We start from the raw sequence: 12,604 nt of genomic DNA, 5'->3' as shown, positions 1-12,604 counted from the left end.
TGCCCAGGTGCAGGGAGTGAGCTTCCATGTGGCTGCTGAAGGCGGCGCTGACAGCAGCAGAGCGCTCGTAGGAGAGGCTCCGTTGTGCAAAGTGAGTAGGATAATTCAAAAACATGGCTGATAGGGGGTGACCTCCATCTAGCTGGTGCAGCTTCACAGAGGAAATGAAGCTGACTGCCGTGAGCCACGGGGTGCATGGGGGCGGGGGACAGAGCTGGGGTGCGGCAGCAGCCGAGGAGGGACACAGGCGGCTCAGGTGGTGACCGGCTTCCTTGGGACTTGCCTGTCTTTTTGAGCAGCTGCGACTAGCCCGGAAACCAGAATGAAGGACCATGGGCACGGTCGGTTAATAGTTCATTTAATAACGCTGGTTCTATTGGAATCGTTAGCGATGAAGAGAAAAACTCCCCAGTGACTGTTTACACACAGTGTGAACACATGCTCCACATATGCAGGGGAGGAGGGGGGAGTTCACAGTTAACAAAGCTAAAAAAAATCCTTGTTATAAATTACACAAAGCATATAAAAATATTTCTCTGAATGCATAGATTAAGACTTCCATCTCCCCCAACATCTGTGAGCCCTTGCCCCACTGCCGGCTGCAGAAACACTGGGGACGCCTTTATCCCGCAGAAGGGAAGCCGGTACCGGGCGGGGCCAACCCAGGCCTGCCCAGCACCCTAACCTGGGTTAGCCTTTGTAAGACCGGGTTAATTCTGTCACCCTCCTCCCTGCCAGGGGCTTCCACTGTTTCTGAGTCTCTAAATAATATCATCAGCATGGAGTTTTAGCCCCAGTAAATCAGATATGAATGAATGAATACTGAACTTATTTTTCCCAAGATAGAAACAAGCTTTTTTTTGCAAAACAAAGACACACACCCCGCCCCCAACCCCACTCACCAGTACACCTAGGTGAGCTGGCTTCCGACTGGCTGAAACATGAGGGTGCTCTCTTCCTGAAAGTAATTGGTGGAATACAGTTAACTCACTAAATAGCAGGACTCCCTGAAGTTGGCCTTGGAAAACCCCTGGGCATTTAGGCAGCAGCAGGAGGCCATGAGCTTAGCTATTGACACCTTCTGCATCTTCTCCCTGGGCTAGTGTTCCCACACAATGAAGTTAACACAGTTCTGTGTGGTTGGGAAGATAGGCACTACAGGGAAAAGCCCGAGGGCCCCAGGGATGCACTGACCTGCGTTGCTGACCGCTGGCTGGGAGACCCTGCTGTGGCCCCTCAGCAGGACAGGGGCTTTTCTTTTCACGAGGGACACAGAAGGAAGGACGGAGAATCTTTGTGGCATGCTCAGAGTTTAATCAGGGTTGGTGTTCTGTTTTGTTTTGCCATTGATTTTAGGACTAAGTCTCGCAGACTATCAATTGAGTTAAGTGGATTGGTGGGGGCGGGGCCGGGACGGGAGTGAGGGTGGGTAAGAAATCCCTAGGTCAAACAATTAGTTTACAAAAGCAAACAGATTTCAGAGTTGTGTAAAAATCCTAATAATTTCAAAATAACCTTTATCTTTGATACAAAAATAAAGATGCTAACTCCTTTAGCTCAGTTTCCCACAATAACCTTTAAAACAGCAACAGAGTCAAGTCTCAAAAATTGCTTTTCATTCCCAGTGGAAAATAAGAGTGGAGAACACGGACCCGGCAATATTTGTGCTCATTGTTTTCTGGTGCAATTAAACAAGTAGATGGCAGGATTCGCTCCCAGAGGGGTTGGGGCGCTGCGCTTGTCGGAAGCGTCAGGGGGGCCCCTAGTGGCCACGAAGGGGAGCTACTGCCCAGCCGCCACCAGAACAATGGCGGACTGGACGCTGATGGCAGACTGGACAGGGGATGGCAGACTGGACGCTGATGGCAGACTGGACAGGGGATGGCAGACTGGACGCTGATGGCAGACTGGACAGGGGATGCAATCGCGAGTGTTACAGAGGACAGGGCGAGGGAGGGGAGGCTCTTTTGGTTAACAGCCTATTTACAATTAGGTAACTGTATTCTTAAATACTTTTAACCTGAGTAACATTTATGAGTATGTTATATGAAACCTCACAGCTACGAGACACTAAAAGTCGTTTGTCCACAACCGGCTTTGCCCTCTGGGCCGTTCACATTTCAGGAGTTGGAAGCATGCAACACCACGCCCGGCCGTCCCAGTCTGTCAAGTGCGCCGGCCACAGGAGAGGCTCAATTTCGGCCCCACTCTCACCGTAGCTATGGAAAGGCCACTTAGAAGGGACCCTGGGGCTCGGGCCTCTCCGGGTTTCGGCGTAGCTGTTGGGCGCTTCGGGGAGGTGGGTTTATTGTGCACCAAGAGGCTGGCGAGGGCGGCACCACTGCATGGGGGTTGGGGCTTCCCACCTTGGCAGGTGGTGTTAGTGTACACTATGCAGGGGCACCGGGGCACTCTCTGCCATCCAAGGCAGAAGTGTAGGATACTAGCCTTGATTCAGATCAATGGCTTCTTGGCCCAAAGGTGACAGGCACTCACACCACCCTTGGTGACGAGGGTCCTGCGGCATCAGTAAGTCAGCTTTGACGCGCTCCTGTTGTAGCAAGGCCGGTCCGTCAGGGTGGACGCCGCACTTCGGAAGAGAAAATTGTTTTCACTGATCATCAGAACCAGTTCCAGCTCTTGGAAGTCTTGGAGTCGGGCAACATCCTTGTCCTAAAGCAGAAATAGGTTAAACAGATTAAGAGGAGCCATTTGTCGACACGTTTGGGGTGCTGTTAATGTCTGGGCTGGCTCATTTTAAAACCTACGAAGCAAAACCCTCTGATCCTACTGAACAGAGGTACAGGAGGTGGCTTCGTTGAAGGGCAGGTGGGCTAAGTGGATCTGCCTGCGGTTTCACTAGGTTCTCATCTCGTAACACATCTGAAAATAGGTACCTGTGCCTGGACAATCACTCTCTGGTGGCCTCCAGCTCCCAAAAATGCCCGTGTCCCTGGAGCCCCAGCCCAGGGCCAGAAAGCTCGGTGACTGAGCACACTGGTAAAGAGCCCAAGAGGCCTTCACACTTCTTCAGCTGTGGCTCACCCAACGAAGGCAGCTGAGTGTTCTCCACACACAGAGAGCAACCATCCCTGCTGCACAGGTCTCTCTTACCTTTCTCAGCAGAGTATTGGGTAACTTTCTGATCTTCTCCACTTGGTCTGGATTAACGCCCAGCTCACAGCAGCTCACTCTGAGCAATTCCTGGTAGGTGAGCTCCTGCCGGTCCAGTTCAATTTCGATGAAATCATTTTCTCGAAGAGAAGGGTTCTGAATCCGCACCTTGAGTACCAGCTCTAAGGGGGAGGAAAGGGGGTGTGTGAGCGCGGGGTGTTACTGGCCGGTTCCGGCACGGGACAGTCCATGTAAGGCTGGTTCTTCTCCAGAAGATGGTAACACTTAGTCCTGTCCCCCACACTCCCCCTCCCAACGCCGGTGCCCCCAGTGAGGAGGCAAGCATCACCAGCAGGGTTTGCTTGGCCCCAGTGTCAGCTTGTCCGACAGCTAAGACTGTGGTCCAGCATAAAAAGGTGGGTAGGGTCATCTCAGGAGTGAGGAACCAAACCCAACCCAAATTCACTGCCATCGAGTCGATGCTGATTGCCACCCTATACGGCAGGGCAGGAACTGCCCCTGAGTTTCTACGACTAACTGGTATAGGGTTAGAAAGCCCTGTCTTTCTCCTGAGGTTTCTCCTGGTGGTTTTGAACTGCAGACATTTCAGATCAGAGCCCAGCCTGTAACCGCTACACCACCAGGGCTCCCGTTGGAGTGAGGAAGGTTCACGTTATTCACATTACCCTTCAAAGGAGTAAAGGCTTAGGAACAAACGAGTTCCAGTTTAAGCTGCACATGAATGGGAAGGAGAAGAGGTTGGAAAGCAGGTAAAGGAAAGGCAGGGCACATGAGTTACTGTAAGTGGGGGGACGACAAACGTATATTTAGAGGGATTTAAGAGATAGTAAACTCCTTGGAATAAACACAAGGAAGTACACAGGTAAGTCGGCCTATGATCGGAGTGCAGTAGTCCTTAAGATGGGAGAGTGTGGGCTTTGGGAACGATTATCCTAGGTAAAGGCCCTGTACGGTCTGCCCTTGGAGTCTGAGCCTGGTTGCCAAGATGGCCCAAGCCAGGTAACCATGTGCATTTGGCAGTTCTGTTTTGCTCCTCATCCATGAAGCTACCATAGCACTTCTGGCCAATTAGCTCTCATATCAGCAGGCCCTTAACAACAGGAAGTGAGAGTTAATTCCAGGGCAAAGAGCACGGTAAGACTAGACTGTGGGATTGGAATGGAATTAGAGCTATCAGGATGAACTCATGGTTTGGAGAATGAACAACAGAGTTCAACAGACAGAAAAATAGATCTCCGTTGATATGTAAACATAAATGTATATATGTGTTTGTCTATTAGCTTGTGTATTTGTTTCCTGACTTCTCTGGGAGAGGCACTTTGTCTAGAGAAATGGCATCCTGTGACAAGAGGCACGGCTGGGGCCCACATCCTGGTTTATGTAACCCAGTCTCCATCCACAAAGACCTGGGCTCCTTGGAGAAATGGCTGGTGCCAGGGCGGGACGGGAGAGTTTACTATGAGCCTGGGGCACCAGAACGGAGGGGCTGAAGGAGACACGACAGAGACACTGGAGCCAGCTAGAGGAGACTCCTGCCGGCCACATGGGAGAGCACTGGGACATCAAGACGACACTGACAGGGGTGAAAGCCTGCTGAAAAATCAGAGTCCGTGAGGCCAGACTGAGGTACATGGGGGAAGGGGAAGCTCAACTTTCAGTAGACCACCACCACCTAGTAAAGATGGACCCCAAAGTCTATTCTACGTGATGGCTGTCCCAGACTCTTCAAAACTGCGATCAAGGTCAAGGGCTAAGGGATGTTCCCAGTTACAGGAGACTACCCAACCTGGCAGCTAACTAAATGCAGTCATCCTGGCTTGGCCCCTGGGGAGCAGCAGGGAGGGGCGGGGGTAGTCAGGGCACTGCTGCGAGAATCGGCAACATTTAAATATGGACTAGGGGTCAGACAGCAGGGTTACATCAGGTTTCATTTTCTAGATTTGGTATCAGGCTACGTACGGCTCTAGACAAGAACACCCTTGTCCTTAGGAAACACACCCTAATTCTGTGCAAAAGAGTACAAGGTAAACCACTTGTGAATCTGAGTAATGGGAGCTCCTTACATTAGTTTTGCAACATTTATGGGAGATAGTCACAGCCAAATATATATAAATTATACCCTATGCACACACGACCAAAACCCCAGGAAGGATGCCCTGCGCCCCACAGGCCCGAGGGAGGCGGTTTACCTTGCATATTGAATGGAAATGCTCCAGTGAAGAAAAACGGCTGGAATGCTGGTGCCGGTCCGGCATAGGTCCCATGTTGAGAGTCCAGAGACACGGGCGGCTTGGACGGGACGGAAGAGAACAGGGACCGGCTCTGACTCCCGGGGGTCTGACAAACAGGCCCCGGTTTTGTGCTTTCTGGTGTTCTGAGTATGGCAGCGGAGGCAGCCACGTCCCCATTTTGAACCAGGGCCAACGAGGTGTGCTCCCGAGGAAAGACCCCTAGCAGGGGTGCCTCCCCAGCAGGGAGCAGTGGGGGTGTGCCACCTGCAGGGGGTGAAGCAGGAGGCGGAGGTGTGGAGGGGCCCCCGTTCTGCAGCTGGGCAGCATCCTCTGCGTCCGTGGTGTATATGAAAGGGAAGGCCGGGTTGGCCAGATAGTTGGGAACAAAGGGCAGTTCTGACTCCTTCTTCAGCTGGGGGAGGCTGCCATCGTCCTCGCCATCCTCTTCGACTTGAAAAGAAGCAGAGGCACAGCATTTACAGACCCTTTACAGTGTCCCAAGGAAGAAAGAGCCTCTCTAGTAGAAGCGCTCATGTCATTCTTAACAGTTTTATTGGCGTATAATTCAAGTACCACACAATTCGATGGTCAGAATACGTTAAGCGCTGTGCAATCCTAGAAGCCCTTCTCCTTTGGTACGTGACAAATAGTTTCGTCAGTGTTCGTTGCTTCCTCCAGTCCAAGGAGAAAGAAGAGCTCCTTGGGGGTGTGATGACCATTCTCATTACTGTCTTCAATTGGACAGATTCAAATCAGAGCCACCCTCCCTGGCCATCCTTTCCCAAAACATGGAACGATGACTTTGACACGGTAGTCAGTCTTTAGAAACAGACCGGCTATTGGATGGGCATCAAGAACCCAGCCAACAATACCACATATTTTCCAGTGGGCCTGATGGAACCCAGAGTGGCCCCAAACACCCACTCACCTCCCATGATCCTCCTGATTTCTCTCCTTGACGTCAGTTGAGCTGGCATCTCCCCCTTTGTGGTGAGGATCTCTCTGTCGGCTCCCGACTGTAACAGGTAGGAAACCACCTGGCCGTGGTTGCGCTTACAGGCCCAGTGTAAGCAAGTCCTGTCCAGATTTCAAAAAAAAAAAAAAGGGGGGGGGGCATGGAAGTTTAAAAAGAGGACCGGTGTTCTGGGTTTACACATTCTCAATGCTACTAACGAAGCACGCAAGCCCTGTTAGGGTTCAGCCAGACTCAGGAAGCCAGCTGGTCATTCCAACTTTTCTTTTTATAAAGCAGATGATCAACACATTTAATATGCTTGAAGCCGCCTATTTCCAGGTTTCATCTCGGCCCCTGGGAAGAACAAGTCGGTCCTCTGGGCTCTAAATGCAATTGCTTCCAGCAGGCTGGAGGATCGCTTCTGTGGTATTGCCGTGCTGCTCTGCCACCCTCCCTCCCTGCAATGCCCCGGGCTCTTCAAACTGTGCTTTCATTTTGCCACCGTCCTGGTGAGGGACTGTGGCGCTCACTCCCTCGGTATCAAACGCTGCTTGGTGATTAGAGATGCTCAGACTCACCAGCATCGCCTCTCTGCAAGCCTGTGAGGCCACGGGAATTCACACGCCTGAGTCTCAGCTGCTCCTCCGCTCTTCCTCTTTACCTTTCTTTCCTTCGTTACATTTTTTTAAAAGCACTTCCAAATTTCCATTAAAAAAAAACAAAACAAAACCTGGCTTCTCTAGCTCCCTCCAGAAGGCAACAACTCCCTCATCATCTGTTTCACCGTAAGGAGCCGCACCCACACTTGAGTTCCTGAGGTACTGTAAAGACGTACGCCCCTGAGCGAACTTCTTCGGAAACAGATCTCCTAATGCATCAGAGTCGCTGAGGTGAACACTCATCATTCCATATTGTATGCTCACTCCAGAGTCATGATTTCAATGCTGCAGACAAAATGTAATTAGGGTGCCAGCAAAAACCTCTCCCGAACAGAAATGAAGGGCTTCGGCGCTACAAAATTTGTCCCCGGTTGCCAAAGCTGAAGGCATGTTATAAGAAGAAAATGTTTTTCCCTGTCTGTTTTGAAATGGCCTCCTTCAACTCTGATTGAACAGAGATAAACTTCTTCAAAGCTTCTAGAACAGTGGTTCTCAACCTTCCTAATGCCACGGCCCTTTCATACAGTTCCTCATGTGGTGGTGACCCCTCAAGCATAAAATTATTTTTGTTGCTACTTCATCACTGTCATTTTGCTACTGTGATGAATCGGGTGATCCCCGTGAAAGGGACATTTGACCCCCAAAGGGGCCGCGACCTACAGGCTGAGAACCACTGTTCTAGCCAAACACAATTAGGACAAGGTACAGAGCCTATCTGGTTGAGCCCCAAAGGACTGCTATGAAACCAGGATCAAAATGTTCCCTCCTGCTTCTCTCTCTCTTTTTTAGTCAGTTCAAGGACTGTTTGTTGGCCTTTAGGAGTGTTTTCCAGTCCAGTTTGTTGGGGCACCAAGCCCTGGCCCCAAAGTCCACCTTCGGCATTCCCTGGGGACCTCGCCGCTCCGTTCCCTTGTTGTTCTGTTGCACCCCCTTGGTGTTTTGCCTCGGTGTGGCGGGATCTCAGCGCATCCTCCATCTAGCTCCGTGGGCCTCTGCAGGTGGTGGGTGGCCTCCCCTCTCCCTCACCCTCCGCAAAGAATGCCCAGCTCTGGGAGGTACACATCAAAGAAGGTGGGTTGGGCACCCTTCAAGGGCTCAAATTGTGTTCTTTTCTAATGTTCTTTGAATTGGGGGCACAAACAGCAGTCCACAAGGTCAGAGTTGTAGCATGGTTGGGGTAAGGTTTCCCAACAAAATTCTCAAGAGGACAGCCATCCGTGACCTCAGTGAATGAGCAGGTACATTGCCGCAATGGGAATGCACAATTGCCCTGACCTTTTGCTCATCGTGGCAGTTTATGTTTGTCTGCAAACATCCTCATAACAAGCCCACGATCGTCCCGTGTCCTTCTGAGACACTCCATCAAGACGACCTCACTGGGATCCCAGACAGACACCAGGACCTTGTGAGCTGACCTCTCCGCCCAGCATTGACTGGACCTTTGTATCTGAGGCACCCTGCTCAGAGGATAAGGGCTGTCTCATGAGAGAGCTTGCTGGCAGCAGCCACTGATGGCAGAGGCACGTTGAAACAGGTTTTGCTTGGATAAGCCCGGGCGTGTATGAGCGGTACACTCGTGAGGGCGAGGTCATTCACCCCTCACTGCCAGAGTCCAGCTCCAACTCACAGCGATCCTGTGGGCCTCCTAGACTCCCCGCCTTTCAACTGTGCACTGGCAGGGGGGTTCCAACGGCTGACCTGGCAGGTAGCAGCCACCACATAACCCACGATGCTACCAGGCCTCCCCTGGGACGCCTAGTCAGTCATCTAAAGCAGGTTTGCGCCATACACCTCAACATCTGTGAGTGTCAGAAAGCCAGCGTGTCTGCGCATGACCCTGCTGACGCCTCAAAGCGGCCTTTGACGTTATCACTCACTAGTGTTTGATTAGCCTGTATGGCTACTGCGTGCTCTTGGACAACCTAACTGCCCATTGGGGAACTGTAAGGCTTGATCTAGGTGTCTCAACGGTAAGCTTGGTGAAGATAACAAAGTACCAGCTGGGCATGTACGGGGTGTTTCGTTACTACTCGCCGAATGAGTGAACCAAGGGCAAGGTGCCCATCTGCTCCAAGTAGAACAACCCAGACTCCCTAAGGCTGGGCAGGCTGCGGCCTCCACTAGTTTGTGGGTGGTTATCTGGGGTGTCAGCTTGAAAAGTGAGTGATTATAACGACAAGCGAGCACTCAAAATGAATGGAGCACGATGAGAAAAATAGGTTCCCTTTTGGAAATAAAGTACTCACTCGCTGGCTGTAAATCATTTGCTTGTGGCAAGCTGGAAAGTGAAGGAGGTAATTTACAGCCAGTGGGTCTGAGAGTCGGGGACAAATCAACTGGCTAAATCATCACCATGGGAAGTGGGCTGATGTCACTAGCACCCGTTCCCCACAGCCCTGCGCCTGCCCGGAGCACACCATTTACAGTACAGAGCTGTGCCACTGCAGCAAGGCAGTATTTCCTGCCTCTTTATGAGCGGACACACTTGTTTCCCAGACCCACGTGCGACACTTGGATTACAATGAAGGTGGGAACCCTTATCCTTTCTCATTTTTGAACTTCAACTCTGACGGCTCTAAATTTGCCTTCAAATTGGCCAGTCGGGCGGGGCAGTGTTTCAGACCAGTGTACCGGGCTCCTTCCCTGCTGCGGACCTGGCAAGCAATAACAGAAAGGCCCCGCCCTCTCCTGCCCTCCGATAGAGAGTACGTTTTCAGAGGATCCTTTCACACCCCGTTTCCCAGCACATGGTTTTATGACAACAAAGGAATGAACGCAGACAGCAAGCTCCGCAGCTGCTTTCAGGGAGCGCCCCATAGTCACCCTCCAAGGGTCCTTGACATGAGTCCTCCTGTTCACCTTCCTCCCATTTTACAGTGGAGGAAACAGATCGTGAGCAGATACAAAAGAGAGCGTCTGGTACAGGGACCAAGCAGGGAAAGGGGCATGGGAATGCTAGCGGTCTGGAGGAGATACGGTCCAATTTCAAATGGAGGGTCAAGGACAGGCCTCACCAAGGTGGCAATGAAGCAAAGGCTTGAAGGAGGTAGAAAGGTCTGTGGGGAAAGCCTTTCAGACAGAGAGACAGAAGATACAAAGGGCCGGTTCAGCAAGTGCCTTGTATTCCAAGATCCGCCAGGAGCTAGTTGTGCTCAACGAAATCAGCAAGTGAGCGATTCCCCAAAGATGGGGCACAGCGTAAGGGACGCTCGGGAAGAGGAGGAGGTATTGCAGGCTTTCCTTTGGAGTGAGACCAGAGCCAGTAGAGGGCGCTGAGCGGAGCGACACATTCTGCCGGTTTTAAGTCACTGTTAGTGAGGACAGGGGCTTCTTACACTTTTTCCACTGTCGACCTCTCTTTACCCCAGAAATTTGCAACATGGGGCAAGCACTTCCAGAAACACCTTGGATTCATTACGTGTTTGATTTTGAAATAAATGTAGGTCACTGCGCCTTCAGTAACGTTTGACTATTGCCAGATTTTCTGCAACGTCCACATTCACTCACACGGCCCACAGTGTACGGCTTTGAGCGAGGAGGCTACTGCAATTACCCAGCTAAGAGAACAGAGGCTGGGCCAGTAGATAGTGATGAGCTACATTCTGTAGATCAGATTCTGGCTCTATCTGACGTTGAGTCAGCAAGATACTGTGATTGGCTTCAGGTGGGGGATGAAGGAATGAGAAGAGGCAAGGAAAAGCACCAAGGTTTCAGGCCCGAGCACTGGAAAGAAGGAAGCTGTCATTCGATGACACAGGGAGAACGCAGGTTTGGGACAGAAGGCAGATGAAGAGGGAGACTCAAAACACAACGTGGACGTGTTGAGCTTGAGAGGGCTGTCTTGCTTGGCTCCGTAATCACTGCTCATAGAAGCAGCAGTCAAGAGATCAAAAGATGTGTTGCAGTAGGTAACTGCCGCACCCCTTTCGAGTACTGAGAATTAGGGCTGTTACTTTGAGTACTAGGTGCGCCTGACCCAAGCGATGGTATGTTCAATGGCCTCATAGGCATGTGAAGGTTGGACACGGAATAAGGAGACCGGAGAAGAATGAATGCGTGTTGAGTGGTGGTGCTGGTGACGAATACTGAAAGCACCACTGACCTGGAAAGGACAGACAGATCTGTCTTGGAAGAAGTACGGCCAGAGGGCTCCTGAGAGGCAAGGATGGCAGGGCTTCCTCTTAGATACTTTGGACAGGTTGTCGGGAGAGACCAGTCCCTGGAGAAGGACATCATGCTTGGCAAAGTGGAGGGGCGGCGGAAAAGAGGAAGGCCCTCAAGGAGCTGCGTGGACACAGTGACTACAACAATGAGCCCTGCCTAAGAACAACTGTGAGGATGGCACAGGACCGGGCAGTGATGTGTTGCTGTACACAGGGCGGCCTCTAACAACAACAACAACAACAACAGACATCTTCTTGCATTAAATCTGTGAGAAGACTCCTCCGGTGACTTCCGATCACTCTGTGGTAAGCGCTGTGGTAGGGAGGGTTTAGTGCCCGATGCCTCGTTAGTTTTCCCACTCTACTAGTGACTGTGCCTCAGGCCCGTTACTTAACCATTCTGGGTCTCCGTTTCTTCGTGTGTGAACATGGGGAGAATAGCAATAGCCCGTTCCCTCCGTAGTTGCCAGTGACACATGTAAGGCACTTAGAACTGTATCTGCTACAGAACAAACTCGGTCAAGGTTAGCTGTGGACATTATACGTCATCTCATTAAATGCACCCCACACTCTTCTGAAAGTAATGGCAAATGAAGAAACTGGCAAGGTGGCACAGATAGGCGCGGATGGAGAAGAACCCACAGCCAAGAGACCAGGGCTCATTCTTCTGCACAACACTGCCTCCTGGTGCCGAAACTGTCCTTTACAGCTGGTGAGCCACACAGGAGGCTCAGAAGGGAACACTTGGTACAGCAAGCCTGTTTGCCAACACTTTTCAACAATAAATGACCATGTGCAATCTTTCCTGGCTTTCTGAACTGCCACCTAGCTGTCTGGTTTCTTTACAGAGAGGAGGTGGACAGATTTGTGAGGAAGTCAGAGAACTTCAACTCGGGTCCTGGTTATCATATTTTTTAGTTGTGTGACCTTGGGCAAGTTATTTTTCTGTGCTTAGGCCCACTTCCAACGTCCCTGTCAGTTCTAAGATGCACGACTCAGGAACTTTGTAAACAAAATGTTTGCAAACACCCTTTTACTCAACGTTAGCAAAACAGGAGGGCTAAGCCTGCCTGGGCTCAAATAAAACTTCACCTTTTACATGCAGAGAGCACAAGGGAACCCATCAGCCATGCAGTAACTTGAAACTAGAGTTGACCACCAGCCCTTTGAGACAAGGCGCCCCACTAAACTGAGAAGGGCGCAACCTGGGGACAGGTAACGGAAGTCTTAGGTGGACATACCTGTCTTTGAACTTGGGTCAGAAAACCTAACAAAACATTCTAAGGTAATGAAGGAGCCCTTCCCCCCAAGGGCATTTGGGGGCTGCGGCAAGGCCCTGCTACAGAGACAGCAGAGGAATGCGGGTGGGTTCCTCTCGGGTCTGTAGGGAAGATGCCTATGTGCTTCCTTGCTTCTGCTTTCAGCTCGGCGCGGACCTTTTCTGCAGAAGCACCTCGGGAA

At 51.3% G+C, this 12,604-nt stretch overlaps 1 protein-coding gene across 1 annotated transcript; it reads right to left on the bottom strand.

The window, feature by feature from the left end:
* Nucleotides 1-341: 341 nt before the first annotated feature.
* ANKRD40 (ankyrin repeat domain 40) lies at nt 342-6,456 on the bottom strand. The gene is made up of 4 exons (XM_004707399.2): nt 6,295-6,456; nt 5,325-5,816; nt 3,115-3,296; nt 342-2,673 (listed from the first exon to the last, which is right to left on the bottom strand). Exons 1-4 carry the CDS (start codon nt 6,341-6,343, stop codon nt 2,527-2,529), a joined length of 870 nt encoding a protein of 289 aa, XP_004707456.2. The 5' UTR covers nt 6,344-6,456; the 3' UTR covers nt 342-2,526.
* Nucleotides 6,457-12,604: the final 6,148 nt, after the last annotated feature.

This window comes from Echinops telfairi, unplaced genomic scaffold, assembly GCF_000313985.2.
Source record: "Echinops telfairi isolate 266 unplaced genomic scaffold, ASM31398v2 ScPeMD7_7458;HRSCAF=8496, whole genome shotgun sequence".
Lineage (NCBI taxonomy): Eukaryota > Metazoa > Chordata > Mammalia > Afrosoricida > Tenrecidae > Echinops > Echinops telfairi.
This window is presented reverse-complemented; position numbering and strand designations above follow the sequence as displayed.

What these genes read in the sequence shown, in the direction of transcription:
- ANKRD40 (XM_004707399.2), bottom strand. Translation starts at nt 6,343, where the DNA reads ATGCCAGCTCAACTGACGTCAAGGAGAGAAATCAGGAGGATCATGGGA. An exon ending in AATCAGGAGGATCATGGGAG is followed by an intron (nt 5,817 to 6,294) that starts GTGAGTGGGTGT and finishes CTTCTTTTCAAG; the next exon opens with TCGAAGAGGATGGCGAGGAC. An exon ending in CCAATACTCTGCTGAGAAAG is followed by an intron (nt 2,674 to 3,114) that starts GTAAGAGAGACC and finishes TTTCTGCTTTAG; the next exon opens with GACAAGGATGTTGCCCGACT.